At 32.6% G+C, this 20,834-nt stretch overlaps 1 protein-coding gene across 4 annotated transcripts in view; it reads left to right on the forward strand.

Moving 5' to 3' along the window:
• LOC136409271 (uncharacterized) overlaps positions 1 to 20,834 on the forward strand; it is a 49,585-nt gene that overhangs the window by 17,536 nt on the left and 11,215 nt on the right. The window contains exons 1-3 of one of the 4 annotated variants that reach the window (XM_066390678.1): positions 4,447 to 4,667; positions 5,846 to 5,961; positions 6,019 to 6,106. The exons of the other annotated variants lie outside the window; for them this stretch is intronic. Of the exons in view, the coding sequence (XP_066246775.1) occupies positions 6,019 to 6,106 (88 nt within the window). The 5' untranslated portion in view covers positions 4,447 to 4,667; positions 5,846 to 5,961. Of the gene's footprint in view, positions 1 to 4,446; positions 4,668 to 5,845; positions 5,962 to 6,018; positions 6,107 to 20,834 lie in introns of those variants that run through there. 4 annotated transcript variants of the gene reach the window in all.

A 20,834-nucleotide genomic window follows, 5' to 3' on the forward strand; every position in this document is an offset into this window, starting at 1 on the left:
ACTCCAAATTAGTTCAGATGTAGAATCTAATTTAATTGATATTCAAATGCCACTCATAATGTAATTTACTTAACACTAATAAATTAAAAAGAGTGAGGCTGTTGGAACAAATATGGAGCAAAATAACTTTAATAACGAAACGCACATAATAATCTGACATATATCATGTAAATAAATGCCAAGTCATAAAGGTTCAAAAGGGAGATATTAATGAAACGTCTGGGATATCTGAAAGGAATTTATTTCGACAACTATTTGATACTATATTGATTATATTTCCTTCGGTTGTCTTTTATGTGCGCCCCTTCTTACTTATTTACCTTATCAATATGGAACCTTTCATTATTGTTCAGACTTTGTTCTAGGAAAATACAGTAACTTATGTCTATCTCCATAATAATAAACACACTTTAATTCATATACAGGGTATTGGTTGAACTAAGGAACATGTCTTTTTTGTGAAATTTTTTTATAAACTCCTATGGAGTTGTCATATTCTGAAGGATTCTGAAGTAGTTGAAAAAATGTGAAATTACACAAAAATTTCAGTTTGGTCTATTTCCGAAATAGAATGAAGATAGAATAAATTTAAAGATAAAAATACATACAGGCAATCCTAGTATCTCCAGTATAAAATAAATGGCTGACATTTCTTTTAACATTAGTCGAAGAAAAAAGTTCAATACTAGAGTTGTAAAAAGAAACTTTATCTTGTAGGAAGCAAAAAGTGGTAGTGGAGTAGTGACATTTATTTTTAAGCATTTCTGCAAATAAGTTCAGAATAAAATAAAAACAATATCGGTTTCTTTCGATTATTTCAGGAACCAATCGGATTGTTTGTAAATTTAGAAACGTAGCTTTGTTCAGCATAAAAATGTGCTAGCTTTCCCCAGTTTAACCGAATTTGTATCTTTTGCGCTTTTCGTGATTCCAATAATGAGCAGTGACTTCGAATAATCCTGTGTAGTGAATAGGCGAAACGAATTTTGTAAAAGTTGAAAAGGTCTCGATTTAAAATTTGATTTTTTGGGATTCAGCCCTGCTTTTTTACGGATACGGCGTGCGAATATTTTCAATGAAAATGACGCTGGGAAAGCATTGAGTTTGGATTTGTGGTTGTAAAAGTCTAGAAAGAAGTGCAAATAAGAGCTTTTCGTTGGATGATTCAAGAAAAAGGCGTAAAACATTAAGTATGCGGGAAACGTATCATAGGTGCCTATTTTAAAAACCTTTTTATAGAACAGAAAGAACCAGGTACGCAAATTAACAAACAATTTTCTTTCTAACCGGATATTTATTTGAATTATTGTTAAAAAAATCATGTATGAACATAAGTGTAAGAGCACAAAGTGTTGCCACTCTCGAGAAATATCCGTGTTCCGGTTCGCGTCACGCCTCGATATTTTCACAATAAGTAACAATATAACACTTTATGCCTTTAATACGCAAATAGCTATTTCTAAACAACTCTTTGTCGTGTTTGCCACTTAAAAGGATTCTAACTGTTCAAAAAAAAAGTTGTTTGAGAATTTTTGAATTGAAATTAAAACTATGGTGGAAATTAATTTTTAATCAAGCGGGTCTGAACCTTAAAAAACGAAACTTTCAATCGCGAATTTTTTACCTTACTCTAAAGTCGTTTCACCTATCCGGGGACTAACTATAGTATATTGAAAAAGAAAATGAAAAAGGAGAACTGGCTGAAAACCTTCAATAATTAAAAAACGTAAGAATGGAAGATCTAAGATTATGGGCGATTGATCACAAATCTTGGAGGAAATGAAAAAGAAATCTTGAAAATTATTGGTTCCATTTTTTACGCAAATTCATGGACTGGGAAAATACCTCATATGAAAACAATTTTGGGTATAACTGGTCATCAGTAAGGTATTAAAATCCTTCACTCTAATTCCCGAGATAGTCTGTTCAGTATAACTGCCTCTAATTAAATTTCCTTTAAGGCCAGCTTTTTAGTCGAAAATATCAATAATCACTATTAGTATGTGAAGAATAAGGAAATTTAATGGTTTTATGTTATTACTATTACCAGTTTTCTACAAATTGTATTTATCGCACGGTTCAAATTTGCTCGTTATTGCTTAAAAGCTATGAATACATGGTGTTTGGAAAAGTTGGCACAAAACTTCAAGTGAAAATAAAGCCAAAAATAGTAAAAATTCCTATAAACATTGGTCCGACGCAACACTGCACTGAGGTATGGCCCTCCAAAGAGGCTCTATCATTTAGATATTTTTTAAAATAACTTTCCTTCTAATTAAGGTAATGGAATAAAAATTGTAGATAATAATCATACTATAATGGTCTTTAACTATTAGGTTTCATCAATATCGATTATAAATAAGAGTTGTTTTCTACCTACTCTTAATAGAAATTTTTCGAATTATTTTTATTTCTTCGAACTATCAAAAAAACAATATTATTCTTTAATGAATGAACTAATCTAAATTTCATGAAAAATACAATGAAATAGGATTTACTTCCACCTAATCCATATTAAGTGTCATTTTACTCTCCTCCATTTCTCAATCATTTTGCGTCTGGGTGATATAAATCGTATTATTAATCTGAACTGAACTGAACTAACCGAAGCATAGCTTCTATTTTGCAAGTTTTATTTTGGGAATAATTTAGATTGAAGTTGTTATTTTTAACTAAGACTTACTCGAGCGTTCACCCTTACAAAATTGTTACTCTCTTTCTGAAAATAAACTGAATAAAACAAACTTTGGGTGTATTTATGTATGGCTAGTGATGTAGGCAAGTATAAATGTATAAACGTATGCGTGTCAAATAAGTCTTATAGATGCGATGATTATAAACCTTATTCCCGCATTTTATCCTTATACTCGTGAAAGAATTGCTTGTAAAAATAGTGAAAAAAAGAATGTATTCGAAATTAATTGTAATAAGAATTTGATTCTAGATAATGCAAATATTTTTCTTTATTTAAAAGTTGTCATTATTGATTTCTTTCGCTTCATATTTAAAATTCTAAGGTCTCTGCTGTAGCGTTGTTTTTTTAATTTAATTTTATCTCCACGTATTCAATTCTTTCTCGCTTTATATTTCTAATATTTCCTAACTTTACATATCTTATTTTAATTTTCTCTTGATATAAATGTTAAATATTTTAGAACTTATATTATTTTCATTCTACTCGTAGAATTTTTACATTCAAGGAATTTCAATTACTTTTTTGTTTGTATTGAAGAACCTGCTGCTGCTGTTTCCATCTCGTCTGCATTTGAAACTGTTTTTGTTTTTTGTAGTTAAATTATGTTTACTCCTTATACAGCAAGTATTTTATATAGTTTTTTTTCAAAGTTAATCTGTATTTCAATTAAAATTCGAATAAAAGTTATTTCTGTTTTCCCGATTCACTTTGTCTGTTTCATATTTTTTATTTTCTAGATTCAAAATTCTCTGAATCCAGAGAGTATTTTCTGTAGTTCTCCTTCCTTCGCATTTTCTTATTATTGTAGATACCTAATTCTAATTATTTCTTGGATTCACATAATCTTTGTAGTAAATTGCTTATCATTATTTTTGTTCTTCTTAATCTTAATTTTTGTTGTTTCTTTTTTTTTGTCAAAGAATGTCAATGAATATTTTATCCAAGCATAGTTTCAACACCTTTTTCTCCGTAGAGTTTTGAAACCACGACTTTTTAGTCATTTCTTTTGTTTGGTATATTTTTTTGAATTTTATATCTTAACCATTGGCTTTATTTTCTTCGATTACATTATTTTTTCTTATGCAGAAAGTTTTTTATTTATTTCTGAAATTCACTTGATTTCTGTGTCTATTAAAGCAAACACAATTTTATCTCAACTTTTCTTTCTTTTGAGTGTTCGTCTATCTAATGAATTTTCTCTATTTCTCAAATTATCAATATTTTCTTACTAGAAGAGTCCACTTATTTTTTCTTTCACTTTTCTTTCTCATTGCTGCAGATTTCTCCATTTTGAGTTCATCTTTGAGTTTTTGATTTTAAAAAAATTTTGGAGAGGACTTTTCGCAAAAAGGATTATATCTTATGTATTTGTTTTTTAATATGTATATTTTTTATTTTTCATTCTTACTTACTCCAGTTTTATTTCTCTACTTACATCCGACACTTTCTGTAGTTTTCTCTATCATATTATATTTCTTTTCGTCTCTCCTCTAACTTTCTTTTCGGCTCTTTCTCCCGATTACTCCTTCATTGAATCCTCTTTGCAAGTTTTAAGTGTAACAGTTATTCATCAAATATATTTTCAGACAATCAGATAATTTGCAACGTTTCTACCTCTTTGTTCACCTCCTACCATAATTTGTTTAATATCGCAACCCAGACAAAAATAGCTCAAAGGTCAGTTTAAAGGAAGGCCTTTAACTATCCATGAATGAATTTACGACGCGGCCTTAGCGCCTCGGCGCTGCCTCGCCCACGCAGACAAAGTCGGCGTCGCACGTGAACAAACGCCGGTACAGTCACTTGTTCGTTCTCGTCGCGCTCACTTGTTTTCAAGACTTGCGCCTCGAAAAAAAATACGGTCAAGTTGAAGTGAATTTCCATGTCGAATTTGATGAAGTAAAACACTTCAAAAATGCACTAATTGCTATAGTAGTTGTTCATTGTGCGCATAAGGTAGATGCTAAGAAGGGTTGGTTCGAGTTTTCGGTTACTTGTTAAGTTTTGCTAAAACAGTTTTCGTTTGATAACCAATTAGTAAGATAATTCAGTGGTATTAAGTTGACTTAATCTGATTCTTAGATAAGTCATTTTCAAACAAATGTGTCATGCGCATAAAAAGTAACAATGCTTGCATATTATTATTTAAATTAATGACCTTTGCTATTGTTTATTTTTAAGTTCATCCTCACGTCGGCAGGTAATACGTATTGGCGATCTGTTACGCTTAGTTCGCACTTCACACCGTTTATTAATTTATTTTTTAATGACTGAGAAAATAGTAATTACTTGTTTAAAGCTTCATTGACTTTAAATTTGAAATATCCAAATAATTTTTATACAATATTAAAATCGATTTGACATCACAACGTCTTTATTACCAAAAATATCTTTAGCGAACATTTAAATTAAAGACAAAGCCAATAAGGATTGTGTATATAAGGTTCACGTTCTAATTTGAAACTCGATTTGGCTGTTTGACTTGATTGCTTGACTGCATTGATTGCATTGACTAGGAGAAACTTCATGTCAATGTTTAATTAATATTAATTGATTCCAAAAAATTCATATTGATTCTTTATCTGATGCGAAGATATTTATCGAAATTTTGTAAGAGGCAAAAAGTGACCTAAAATAAATACTTTTTTTAAATCCAGTTTGAAAGTCATCTGCGTAGGGATAAATAAATTCTAGGGTCAAAGGGTACTTGACGTCCCTATTTTCAATTTAAATGACAATACTGTTAATTTTCTCTTGTGTGTAAATTATTTCCTTATGAGTTAAAAAGGTCTTCACCAAATATTGAATTATTTCCTACTTAACTTATTATTTAAAAAAACTTACAATTTTGATTCTTTGTATGTGGACCTAGGAGCTCCAAAATGACTGGCACTTACTACACATATAATTTGTATTATTTTTCTTCATGAAATCTATGGTTAACAGAATACCCTGCTTTTTTATATGACCCTATATATTTGTTATTTTTATCATAAAAATCATAAAGTTTGTTAAAGTATAACATATCGCATTGCTATTGAATACAATAGCGGTTTTGCAGAACTTAACCAGCTATTGAAAAATCGGCTCTTATAAACACTTTAATCGTGACCCGTGGTGAAAAACTTCATGAAACTTCTGCTTCTATAGTTAGGAACGAAGACTTATACGTATCTATCCTCAATAAACCATTTAAGAAAACAAACTGATCTATAAGGAACAGTGACGGACTTATAAGGAAGAGTGACATCAAAACTGAGAATGTAGTCGCATTACATTGTAGTGGTACCTGTCTCTCTAACTCGAAAACTGCTCTGTTGAAGATGCAGGCTAAAGTGAACCCTTTACCAGATCCTTATTCTGACTACAATAACAAAAACAGCATCAACAACAACTACAAGGAGATTCAAGGTGAGTTATGGATATTTGCACTCAATCGTTTTGTGATCGAGAAATCTGCATCTCCCTTCTTAAGGTTTAACCCAGAAAGTCATTGTTTTAGCTGTTCCAAAGTTTCAGCTTTAATAATTTACTTCAGATGAAAAGCGTGCATCTGCTCTTCGGGGAGTTTATTAAAAATGCAGATATGAAAGAGAATCCTTTACTTTCGCATAATACCCAATATAAGCCCGATAATAAACTCCGGATGTTTATAAGCTTGGCTTAAAATATTATGTTAGTGCGGTGTGATTATAACCTCCGGGGAAGTTTATGTTTGTAAACCTACTATGCTCTGTCATATGAAGTTTTAATAGAATTTCATAGTATTTTAGAAAACTCTTTTTCTATAAAACGTTTTCGTGGTTTATGTTTTTGCATAAGATTCTGCGTCTGAATTAATTTGTTGCGCGAATCAAGGTTAGGCAATGAGCAATTCTGTTAAGTAATATTTTATGTGTGTATAATCGAGGATGAATTTATCGACGTTTGCTTTATACGGACCTGTAGGTGTAATTGCTCGTACGAGGAAGCGATAACATACAGTATTTAATGCTGGTTAATACACCAGAATAGTTTTCATATCATTATTGCATAATTTTAGTAGCTACTCCACTAGTCCGATTAAAAAGTAAAAGATTCATCACAATGCGATAAAGTGAAATGTTTACTTATATGCACACGAACATATCTCCGCAGTGGATAACGTTTTTAGCTACAGAGGGTTGAAAAAAGTACTTCACATATTAATGTTAATTTTCGTATACATTACTAGGATATAAAACCATATATTTTAATAGAAAAGTTATGATATTTCCCCTCCAATACCATCCCTTTAAACATATCCTCCGATTTAAATAGATTTGAGAAAAATACCACTCGAGAGCCGCTCTCGTGGTATTTTTAAAGAATTTTTGGCTCGTAAATTTTCATTCATAACGACTTTGCGTCAAAAATACTTATCGTATATAAAAAATATATTCACCACTAGTGGTCTAATTACCAAAAATACTGCCAGTGGTGGTATTTCCACGATAGTGCGGACTTTATTGGTTAGAAATATGCGTCGTCTTGAATTTTACTGGCTGTTAACGGATTAAGTTATATAATCAAATTAGTACTTGCTGATAAAATAAATTGGTGGTGGTTAAACCTTTCGGAGATGTTAAAAAATATCGATTCAAAAATACAAAATCCCGTAAAAAATTTTAAGCCGTTGCGATCATCTGTTTAAATGATACTTTTTTCACAAAAAAAAACTAAGTAATTATGCCCTGAAATATTGGCACGACATTAAGGAACAGCCTGTATACATGACTGTCACGTTGATGGATTTTGCCAAAATATGAGCAAGAACAATGCTCATTTTTTCCCTTCCATTGTTCCCTTTGTAACCCTGTAGTTTACTAGAAACTTCGTACTTCTGTAATTTGTCAGAGACGAAACATAATTTCCCTTTTATTTTCATTAAAATGCGGTTGTAAATAAAATAGGAGGCATAACACACACTACTGTGGAAATTATTCTTTATCTGTCTTGAGTAATAGCTAACTTCGGAATTACGCACCTCACTTCGCTATCATTTGCATTCGAAATGGTTGCCACCTGGATGTATATGCTATATCTACTATTTTTCTATGAGTGCCTTGAAAATAAACAAAAACACACTAATAATGTAAAGTTAGAACAAAATTAGGTGTAATTAACAAGGAAATAATTTTTCAGAGTTTCCGCAGTCAAGCCGTACGCTCGTCAACGAATGATAACGTTGTCGCTTTCCAGATTAAAATATCCAGCGAAGAAAGTTGCAATATTTTTGCAGTCTTTGTTCTGATGTTCAAGCATCTTTTTATCATGTACGTATACAGTGAGATTGTAAAGTTCCGCATAAATTCAATAAAATATGAAATAGCTACTTTTGGAAAAAACCATGAAACATGTCAATTTTCATTTTGAAAATTAAGTTTTTTCATGTAAATGTCTTATCATCTTTTTCAACCCACTAGGAGGGGTAACAACCTGTTGCAATTTTTTAAATGGGAACAGGGATTGTGTAACACCTCATATCAAACGGAATTTAATGCTCTATCCAACGACGTATTTGCAACTTGTAAAAACAAAAATCATTTGTATTTCAATAACCGTTCGAAGTGCTCCTCTCTAACTTCTTGACAATACTCTAGTGTAGCTTCAAATTCCTGAATTGTGCTGTGAAAAACTTCTGGAGTAATACTTCTTATTACTGCTGTAATTTTATCTTTTAAGTGTTCCACATCACTTGACTTCTCTTTATAAACTTCGTTCTTTACATGTTCCCATAAAAATAAATCAAGAGCTGAGAGATCAGGAGATCTTGCCGGCCATTCCACCTCACTTCTTCGACCAATCCATTGATTAGGAAATACATAATGTAAATACTCCCTCACTGGTTGTGCGAAGTGTGGCGGAGCTCTGTCCTGTTAGAACCACAATTAACATCGATATACTTACGAACTCCGACTATTATTCTTACAAAATATTTAAAATTTTTTTGCTGAATATTCGAAATCCCAATAAACAAGTTGTTCTTTAAATATCTTGCTAAAGGAGGCAAAAAATTAAAATATAAATGTGCGGGTTTAGTCACAGACATTCTTAAAACTTTATAATTCATTTTTTCCAAAACTAATGATCGAAATCAAAAAATAAGTATGTCGTTGGATAGAGCATTAAATTTCGTTTGATATGAGATGTTGAACAACCCCTGTTCCCATTTAAAAAATTGCAACAGATTGTTACCCCTCCTAGTGGGTTGAAAAACATGATAAGACATTTACATGAAAAAACTTAATTTTCAAAATGAAAATTGACGTGTTTGACGGTTCTCCCAAAAGTAGCTATTTCACATTTTATTAAATTTATGCGCGACTTTACAGTCTCACTGTATAAATATCATCGTATTACCACCGGTACTGGATTGACGAAAATCTAAATGCTGTTTTTCTTATCAAGACAAGTAATTCCTAAGACAATTCTATTGTGAAGTTAGAAAAATGAGGAAGTCAGCAAGTTAGAACATATATTTATAGGAACATTTCTTTAAAAAATATGAAGAGGAATCAATTCCTGACATTAAAGTCATCATTTATCATAGATATCCACATATATGAGTAGAAAAACTCATTGTACGACAAAAATGCGAAACAGGATTTTACTATTTAGAAGTGAAGGGAAAGGTTATAAATTTGTTCAAAGTATATTAAAATGTTCCGCCAAAATGATCAGCAATGTCGTCAAATTTGTAAAAAAACTTACAACCCACGGTAGAAAAAGAACAACCACGTCAATAGATGGTAGAGCGATACAGAGGGTGGAAAAATTGCTCTTTTTTTAACATCTAAATAAATAAAATCACAAACTAAAGTTAACGTGAGCACTTTTGCACGTAATACGGAAGCGATTGGCTGAAGCAAATTTACGTGGGAGAAGTTCAAGGAAAGTTCTTAAACTAACTGACAGACAGATTTCCAACTGCTTACAATTTGCAAGAGAACATGCCCCTTCGCCCCCGTCTAAAGGGTGGAATATTCTTTGGTCAGATGAATAAAAAATTATTCTTTTCGGTTCTTTTAGACAAAGACAATATGTTAAAAGACCGCGACAATATGAATACAACCTAAGGTATACTCTGAAAACTTGAAAATATGGTGCATCGATATAAGGTTGTTTTTTTAATTACGGTATAGGTCCCAAACGTCGTATTTAGGAGATCATGGACCAAGTTGTCTATGCTGATATCCTAGAAAATGTAATATTTCCTTATACCGACGACAATATGCCCATCAAATGATTTTTTATGCAGAATAGCGATTCTGAGCACACGAGCAGAAGGGCAAGGGCATGGCTTGCCGACAATAAGATTGAGATTTTAAAGTGGCCTGCTCAATTTCCGGATCTCAACTCTATTGAACGTTTATCGACAGGTGTTAAAAAAGGAATTTCTGTAGCCAAACTAACCAATAATGAAGATCTGTGTAAAATTGTTCTGGATACTTGGAATACAATTTAAATTGAGAAGTGTCAACGCTTAATCGACTTAATGCTGAGGAGATGTTTGGCTGTTATTGTTGAAAAAGGACTCAATACAAAATATTAATATTATTTTACTTAAATAATTTTTATTTTAATTTTAATACTTTCTTTTTCATTCTCTCTAACTTTTAAGAAAGACTGTGTTTTTTAACATTAATTTTTAACAGAAGAATGTAAATATATTTTTTAAATTTAAATAAGGGTTTTTTTTCCTTAAATTGTTTTGCTTTTTCTTGTGTAATTAGTGAAGTTTTATGTTTCTTAGAATGTACCATCATTAATGTAGATGCCAGGGGTCATAGAAGACTTTTAAACTTAATTAAACAATCTCCAGGAATCGTACGCTCGTTCTCCGGTTCAGTGCACCAAAAGCGATCCTTTTAAGAAAATGAGGGTGTTTTCCACTAAACGCCTCGTTAACCACAAAGTTTCTTCTCAGAGGCAATAGCGCGATGTTGTAACAACTACGAAAAACTCTCTTTCTCTACGTGTTAATGCATACGAAGGCCATATTGAAGTTTTCCCCAAAATTGTTTCCGCCCACTTCAAGAAAACTGTATGAAAAACTCTAGAAAAGAGTTTCAATTTGCTACTTTTTAACTTGCTTTGAAAGAATCGGAACAACTAATTCCTCAGTAGCGTTAATTATAACGTTATTGAAACCGATTTGGAAGGTTGAAGTTTATCTGCGACCCTGATTGTATTTGGTGTAATTGTCCCAGCTAAAATAACTGAAATATTATTATCGAGAACGATGTTTAGTTTATTTTGAGACAGTTCGGTTATTAACTGAAAATTGATACTAAAAACTTTTATTTATTCTCTGTGATTAATTGCTTCTACCTGCGTGGTTAATGTAAATAGTGAACAATGTAACAGAAGCATAAAGAAGAAAATCAAGCATAAAAAACAGGTAATTAAATCTCACAGCAACTAGCTTTGAGAAAAGAGATGCTTTTTGTTGAGAGATGAATAAAGGAAACAGTTCAACAAAACAAAAAGGTGAGGCTAGACACTGAACTTTAAATATTGTAGTCACTGTTTCTAAATTTGTGGATATGTGCTATAGGATATATGTAATTTTTTGTTTATTAAAAATAAAGAGTAGAACAAGTTAAGTCTCCAATTGCATTTTTAAATCGTAAATTACTCTCCTTTTTCCACAAAATTGGATTTTGGATTGGATTTGGATTGGAATTTTGGAGCCTATCTTAATTCAACACGCACGTTTGCACCAATTTAGCTGAATCCCAGTCTCATACCGTTTTCAAGTTCCCCATATTTAAACACCAATTTGTAACAATGTTCTGTTTCTTTTTAATACGTATACTTTTTCGAAAGAATGATGAAGAAAGATGAGTTAAAGTTAATATTTCCAGATTTCCTGATTCCGCTTCCGGAACTTTATATTATGTATAACTAATATAAGGAAAAAGCTGTTCTAACACATTAAGCAAATTTTTCAAATTTGCATGTAATATTTGCCCAGAAGGTATATTACACAGACCCCAAAAAGGGCACACAGTCACATATTTTACTCTGCGTATATCTGGAGATTTAACGCGTTAATAAACTAGAATAAAAACGGTGCCAGCATCCAGGCCGTATTGCCAACAAAGGAGTAATTTATCAAAATACGAAAACTCGGCTGGAACATAACACCTGTTTTTTGTAGGAAACCGGATATATGGGCGCAGTTGTCGATAAATGGTAGATTATTTAAGGCTGGAAAATTGTCGAAGTTCCCAGTGGGAATGAAGATTGATAATTTTGGAATATGAAGCATCTATGTATATGGGTGTGCTGAAGGTACTTAATGTCTATGAAATGAAACAATTAATAACAATAATAATCTAATGAAATTGTTGATTAAACTACGAGGCATGAGAGGTCAACGCATTTTATGTATATTACCTAGTAGCAATAACACTCCACAGTTGCGAATTTCACAGGACTACTGCATCGGTTAATAAGTTTTTCTCGTTAGCAGCTATTTATGTATCGAGTTAAAAAATGTATTTCGCAAAATGTCATTCCATATAGAAAAATAGGAAAGAGATACAGAAAATTGTTTTTTTTTTTAACAATATTGACAAATAAAGTGACGGTTTTCCGAATCGAAACCGACAACGGAACGGGTTTTATTTCGTAATAAGTCACAGAGTGAAAGCTAATGCCTTCATTTCATAACTCAGTTAACAAATCTGTTACAGCCATCAGGACCAGTTACGGCAATGAGTGCTGTAACAAGTTTCATTGTATTTATTTGAACGAGCAATAAAACGAGAAAATCATGTATGAAACTTATTAAGAAATGATATTTTGTATAACTCGTGTCAATATTGATGTAAGTGCGTTTTCAAGTGGAACTATTGAGTCTGCGAAGGAACCTCCGTTCGTCCCGCAGAAAGCCACTCCTTAAGTAAAACTAACCATGCCCTACATAAATAGCTGCTAACTTATCCAAAATTTGATACCTTTTAAGTTTCAACTACTAGGCAAACATACACTTAACTCTTTCAACGATATACTGGGTAAAAAAAAAAAAAACAAAAAAGTGGATATTTTTTAACCTTTTCTTCAAATATTTTTGGTGTTAAGAATAATGACTGATAAGATTTTCATTGGAAAAATCTTGTCCTGTGCAATCCAAATTCAGTAATGGCTTGCCCCTCCATTTAAACAAATACATTTTGCGATTCGCCTGGGCATTCTTCCAATGAGGTGATCTATGGCGCCCTGAGGTATTTCATTCCAAGCCACTTGTAATCCACTAGGCAGCTGTTACAAGGATTGTAGGGGCAATTGGGGGAGGATTAGGAAGCATTCCCAACCATCATATCCCAGATATGTTCGGTGGGTGAAAGATTGGGCGAACGTGCATGCCATGGGAGAATATCGATGTGGTTCTCTTCCAGGAATTTAAATATAATCGCGGCAGCATGAGGACGAGCGTTATCTTGTTGGAACATGACATTGTTTAATCCTCGAATGTACAGTATGGCAAACGGTTCCAGAACTTCATGATTGTACCTGATGACATTCAACTGACCTTGAAGAAACACTAGAGGAGTTCTACCACCTAGGTTGAGATTCCACCCCAAACCATTAACTCCTTGGTAAGGGGGGTTTCACGTTCCACGGCGAACTTCAAAAGCTGCCTTTCCCCTCTTCGATGCCTGACTCGTCTACGACCATCATGGACCCAGAGGGAAAATCTAGATTCCTCAGAAAACATAACACTACTCCATTCTTTATCTCAAATTGCCCGTGCATTATACTATTCCAATCTAAGGACACGAAAGCAGTTGGTTAGAGGGAGCATTAATCTCGGGCCATATGAAATTAGCCCATAGGAACGAATGCGGCAATATATGGAACGCATTGGGATTCTATGGCCCATTTTCCTAAAAAAAAATATTCCTATCGAATCGGATGTATTGTGTCGATCCCTAAGAGCAAACAGTCTCAATCTCCTTTTTCTCGCTCTGTCGTCATTGTCGGTCGTTCAGAGCCTCTTTAGTGATGTCGTCTACCATTTTCGGGCCAGTTTGTCCAGCAACGAATTATTGATGCGATGTTTTTTTTGCATTCGTCTACCGATTTCGTGAAAACCAATGTCGGCTTCATGCAACTCAATTCCACGACCCTTTTCAAAATCGCTCAGTTGATGATAATTCGGCCGTCTTCGAACTCTAAGCATTTTAGCACCTTAGTTTACAACTGTTTGAATCAACAACGAACAACAAACCGACTGAAACAGCCGAAAATAAAATAAATTTGTTTAAAAGGGCATTGCAAAACAATATAATTATTCATATTTTTGTGGTGTTTTTTTTTATCACATATTCCTCTCCACAACATATACATAGCCAATTTGGTTAAACAATTTATACGTTTATCTTGTGACGCGTTTTTTTGTCATATAGTATATGTTTAATGTACCTAATAGAAATTTTAAACCGTTTCCTTTTTGAAATCCCATTTTCCAAGTTTCCAGGCCGGGATTTGTAAAGGGATTACACGCTTTGTTATTAATTCGAATGACCAGGGATCATGTGGGGACTAGTCCCTGGACAATGTATAATGCTGTACTTCCATGTTGAAAGTACTAATTAGGTTTATCCGGACCAGCGAATGAGGCTGATTTATTATCTAGTCTTCAGATTTCCTGTTGAATAAATTGTTATCCCACATGCAGAGTGCAGAGTTTATGTGCTGATTTAGTTATATGGTTCCCTTGCCAATTTGTATTGGACTATGATATTTATTTAATTATTTAACTAAGCTCAGGTTTTTTTACGCTTTATCTATTGTGAACCAGACAACATTAGTTTTTGCAACTTTAAGCCGGCTCATTGGTTGTTTCGTTCCTTAACTCTTTTAAAAAAAAAAGTACATAATATCAGTAGGATTCCACAGATCTCAATGCATTCGCTTCCCATTGTCGCAAATATATTTAACTAGTATATCTTATCACTATTAGTTAGGAACGTGTTAGAACAGTAAAGTAAGTGGACTTATTGTTGTATATAATTCCTTTTAGTTACATTCCTACAGCCGAAACACACTCCAATTTGATAGCAACCTTTGCAATGTACGAAGTCTATCAATAATTATTTATTGGACATCTATAATTAATCCTATTTCACTGCATTTTCCTTTGTGATGGTTGATGAAAATATCAAAAACAATCGGTTTTGGCACATACAGCGGTAAAAGAAAAAATATGTTCAATAATGTTAAGTGTTACCCAAACCATAAAAAAAATTTAACTATTAGAGTATTTCTTCAATACCATTCAGAGAAAAGTCTGCCGGTAATATTTGCTTGGTCAAAATGCACTTCATGCAATCGCTAGCTATAGCAACTGCGCAATCATCCGCATACACAACATGTTCCATTCGAATGTTATTAGATGGCAGGAGGTTTAATATATGTGGCTAGAGTTTTTTGAAGTTAAGATTAAATAGTAAAGGAGTAAAGGAGATAGATAGCATACTATTCTGGAGAGCGCCATAAATAGACTCTTTTAAGTATAATCCGACTTCACATAACTCTGACTCATCTGCCTTCTTTCGCATAGGAACGTAGTCAGTCGCCCACGAAGCACCTCAGGTCCAGTGTCTGCAATTTCCTGTGCAGGAAAAAAGACATTTATGCAATCGAACGCTCGTGTTATATGAAAAATATATGTGAATAAAATTGAAAAGTTTAAAGGCTACCATGGTAATAAGGGGTTGTACTTAAAACCATGTTGTTCTGGGCTAATCATCAGGTTAATGCTTTCCTCTGTAGTTGGTACTTTTTCACATGGTTTCAAGATTGTAGGTAAACCTGTAATGGCAATATAGTCCTATATTCCCACTAGATTGTCCTTCCTGAATATCAGTACGATTTCAGTTAATTTTTCAATCCTTCTTACCACATAACATTCTTATTCCTCTGTACTGCAGAGTTGGAAGGGTTCCATGATGTATTTATGGGTTGGAACCTCATGAAATTGAATTATTCTTAGCTTGAATTAAGTAGTCTACCCAATTTTTGTCCCAGTGCAGACCCGCCGAAGAGCTTTCCAGGTAGGAGAGCTTGCTAGAGAGTTTTCCTGGGTAGACAACAAGAATGAATTTTGTTATTCTATATTGTATACATATATATGGTCAATCTATCTTTTCATACAGTTCTAATAACAAATAATAAAAATAAAATAAAGCTCCTAAATGTTCAATTCGTCATCATATTCCGGATTGTACGACTTAGAAAAATAAAGTCCCAGTTTACTCAACATTCCAATTTTCGACGAGGCAAATGCGCCTTTCCATGTATCCAAGAAATTTATGACAAAACGTGACCCTCTACTATTTCTCATTGAATTTTGATACATTGAATTCGCAGAAAAGCATAACTGGAAAATGTTTCCATGACACGTTCCAGGTTTTAAAATTTTAAAAATAAACGTGTTCGCGGATAAAATCCCCCCGGAAATAATATAAAACTGTATAGCAAGATGCCACGAAGGAATTGAAATTGGGTCTAAGATTTTTGCTACACTCGGTCCCAAATGTGAATTTTTGAAACTTTGTTCATAGCAATATGCAACTTAAAGCCGTAACCCAGTTCTTGAAGCCTTTAGTTTATGCAATTTAATTAAAACTTTTTGCTGCGTAAAAGACAGTTAGATTTCCATATAAGACATTAGGAATGTGATATTCTGGTCGGGATTAGCATCGACATGCCAAAGGAATTGTTTTCACTTCAAATTGTCCATTTTCAGCTAGAAAATGTTACAAATTTTCTTTTGCGAAAAAAGAATCTCGCAATATTCCAAAAATAAACCTGATGCGAAATCGGTTCTGTAATGACTTTCTAGACGCTATAACGGATAGAGTGATTACTATATTACTGGAAAATGTAGCTGTGTCTGGCCAGTTGAAAAATTGTAATGCCTTTTTCCGGAGAAACGAAAAACGACTATTTTCGTTCACAATGCCTACTCATCAACATGAGAAATGGTTCCTGGACACGCTATAAAAATAATTCGCTGCGTTCCTTTAGATGTACGTAAAAGCAGTATTTTTATGTATGGGCTTAAATTAAAAGTGGGCAGACACCTGGAAAAAGAATAAAGAAAATTAAAACTTTTATTGGCCGTTTATTTTGTCACGGACTCTTTAGGTAGGTTAAATGCCTTTATGATATAATTGACGTACCTAATATTCAAAATATTATTTCGAATAAAAAATGAACCGTTTTGCATATTTGGAAATTTACAAAATCAGGTCAGCCATTTACTGACAAAAAGTTTCTCACATGCTGTAAAATTTGATCCCGCTTTCGAAACTATTCAGTTTGTAATTAATTTTCCAGGTGGCAAAATGCCGGCTTTGGCACGGGATAAATTAAACATTCAAGTGGGCAATAAGGTAGCTCTGCTCCACACCCTTTCGTGATATTCCTGTGACAATGATTCCAAAATTCAAGTAGCCCAAAACCTCGCAAATCATGCAAAATAATATTAAAGCACATCTGCATTTATAGCTTGCAATTTAGAGTTTTAGCAATTTTATTGGACCAAAAAAGCCTGGAAAAATAGAGGCTGAATATCTTTCTAGGTTAATTCGTATTGTTTGATTTATTCTTCCAGGAGGCATAAACAAGGGAAAGGAATTAAAAATATAATCGGACGTGACTGGCACTTTTATTCTCCAGATTAAAAATAACGGTCATGAGGGTCTGAATGCTAAGAAACGAGGACTATGTCATTGTGAGTGAGGTCTTAGTTTTCTAGCTTCTCTTGATATGAGACGGCAGCTCGTTCGCTTGTGGCATTCATTTTCAATATTACTGTATTCTACATATTCTGCATAGAATTCAGCACGCGGAAATATAGTAGTTGTTCTGACAAATATATTTTTCCCTTTCCTAATTTTATTTTTATTCTTGAACTAACCGAGATAGGTTTGTTAGAGCTAGTTCCATTGCGCCGATCTTGAACACTTTCATTCTAAATTGAATCCAGTTATGACATCCACAAAGTTCTATTTCACTTGGGGTCGATTAGACTTTTCTTCTTTGTCCCCCTAGGTAGGTAATCATCCTAAACGAGATTTGGTTATTAGATAAATAGTTTCCATCGCTGATATCAATTCTTTTGATTACATTTTTCCATAGGCAGATGACCTGAAAAGATAATAGTATTACTCTGGGAGAATCTCTAATTGAAATTCTTCAAGTTTCAATCAATTTGAGCGTCTTCTTCGCGCAACAATAATTTTGTCTTTAACTTACTTCTTACATTAGAACATTATGATTTTATTTACATATGTCATTCATACCACATTACCAATTTCTCTTCATGTACCTATTTAATCTTTAGATTTTCCTGAACAATATTTTTACAAATTTTTGCTCCAAATTTTTTGTTATGCATAAAATCTTTGACTTCATTGTCTTTTTAAGCCTGGAAAGTTTGTTTCATTTATATTGATTCAGCTTTTTCATTTTAATTAATTATTGGATTTCTCGCTTTGTCTATTATGTTCTGCGCTACTCAATATAGGCACTCAGGCAAAATGTTACCAAATTCTTGCCCATCCTGGTAGACACCCTAACTTGAATGGATCTATATTCCGACTAGCTAGTTGTTTAAGTTATTTATTTTCACTTTCTATTTGTTGCTTTTAAATAAAAGGTTAAATAAAAAAAGAGAGAATTCATTTGACATGGGGTTTTTACGCTGTTGTTGTCGGCGAATTTGTGTTTGTTTAGTTTTGATCAATCGGGGCCTCGAATGGTTATGCGGGAGATTCAATTTTTTTAAATTTGAAGGAATTTTGAGTCAAAACGTCTCTAATTAGAAGATTGAAAAAATTGTGAAATGATAGTCAATCTTGAGTATTATGACCTTCATGTAAAAGTTTTTAAATTGGATAGTCTATGCAGGCGCAAAAAATAAAAACTGATTACCCATGTTAATCTCCTATGTCCAGGGTTCGCGTGGACACCTGGTATATACATATACGTACTGTATGTAAAGATGTACGGTATATGTATGTCAATATTGAGAGCAAAAGTAGAATATTAAAAAAATACCAGCACCGTAGCTTTCGCCTTATATGATAGTTGTCCAAACTCGAGGCTCACCATTGGGATCTCGGAAACTATACGAAATATAATTTCGGTTAAATTGTAGAGAATTTGAGCAATTAGTTCTCTTTTCGTCAAAACGCTGCTTTGCGATAAAATAATTTCCAATTTTTTTGTACTATTATAGTATTTTCAATTACTTCCTACGTAGGTATACCGTTATTTTCACTCGATGTCACATACACTGTACGCTTCAGGATTTTACTGAATCAATTCTGAAAATATAAAGAAGGAATTTTAAGCTATAAAAATCCACTCACTTTAAGTATAATAATATTTTAAGTTTTATGGCGGGTCCATACGACGTTGTTACAACTAATTTTGACATGCTTTGTTAAGACAATTTTATTTTAATAACATTTTTAAAACTTTGATAAAGCTCTGTTATGACCTAAAGGGCTCACACTTATGGTTGGTTTAGAGCTTATCATAAAACCTCACATAGGACGTAACAATCTTTGCAAAAGCCATGATAAAGCTAAGTGTCGAATTATCTTAAAACCAAATATTGATTTGAAGGGAACGTACTTGGAAGTTTTTTATAAAATTAGTAGGCTGTTCCACAATATTCTTTCAATCTAAACAAATTCTTTTTAAGACTAATTTGTTACTTTTCTTCGAAATATAGTTTTATCGTTAATTTGTTCCTACTTTTTTCCTGACAGATTTATAAAAAAGAATATTAATATTTAAGCGCAAGGCAGGATAAGTACAATAAGTTCTAATACGTTTTGAGAAACAAATTATAACAACCTACGAAGTTTTTTAGATATATATTATAAATAAGATCTAAAACACCAACCCACCTTACATATTATCTATCATAATACATTTAATGAGAATTAATTTATTTACTCAGTTTTTATGAAAAATCTTAAAATACTGGTTTAAATTAATATGCTGTTAATGACATTGAGGAGAAACGTAAAAAAACTTCACCTACAATTGATTAATGATGAGGAGATTTTGATGTTTTCAAGAAATTAAAAAAAATTAGAAATTAACAAATTTTGAAAATGAAAAATAAATATGGCATTTGATAAATTTAATAGTGTGAACCGCATTATTTTATCGCAAACTATTAACGATTTATAACTCATTAAAATCAAAAACTTGTAAAATTTTAGAAGTCATTTAAAAATTCTTGAAGACAGGTTATAAGGCATGCTTTATAGAATTTACTTGATGATAGATGTGAGTTTTTCAACAAGGCACTTTTGAAGTTTCTACTGTACAAATAATCTATAAAATTATGACAATTTTAGTTGTAAGATCCAAGACAAAAAAAAGTCCATTATTCGTACGACAATTTCTAGGAGTTTCGAAAATAAACCTGATTAATAATTAAATTCTTGAGGTAGCCCAAGTGACAACTAGGAGATCTTAAAAAGAAAGAATAATCATTGATGAAAACCTGAAGCAGATTGAAACTTCAAACCTATGAAATATCTATTGTCAGTGAGACGTTTCATCGTAAATAATTAATTATTTAATCAACGCCCTACGTTTAGACTAAACGTAGGGCGTTTATTCTCAACATATTGCGAGGTTTTTTTAATGATCATCCGTTATCTCTAAATGTATTTGCCTTGCATGATCGATAGTTTCCATTATTTTTTGATACGTATAAAAATACTTTTCTTTCACCTGTGAGAACCAACACTTTTTTAATCATATTGTAAATTGTATTCACATTATTAACGAAGGTTAACAAGTAATTAAAATCCTCTTTTCGAAGCAAGTTTTGAAGCAAGAGAGTGGGTATCTTAAAATAGATAAAAGATTTTTGTCTTTGTGGAAGCATCGGAGCACAGCCTGGATAAACAGGGGTGTAAAACCCCCGTAATTTGTCTCAGAAAGGAAGTCTATTATTTATAAGCTACCCCCTTTTTATTCCCTGTTTCTATTTCGTTTTAAAGTAGAGCCTGTGGTTTAATATAAATTGGAAATGACGTACTCTTTCGGTATTTTTAACCATAAAAGG

Source organism: Euwallacea similis, chromosome 5 (genome assembly GCF_039881205.1).
Source record: "Euwallacea similis isolate ESF13 chromosome 5, ESF131.1, whole genome shotgun sequence".
In the NCBI taxonomy this organism is placed as follows: Eukaryota; Metazoa; Arthropoda; class Insecta; order Coleoptera; family Curculionidae; genus Euwallacea; species Euwallacea similis.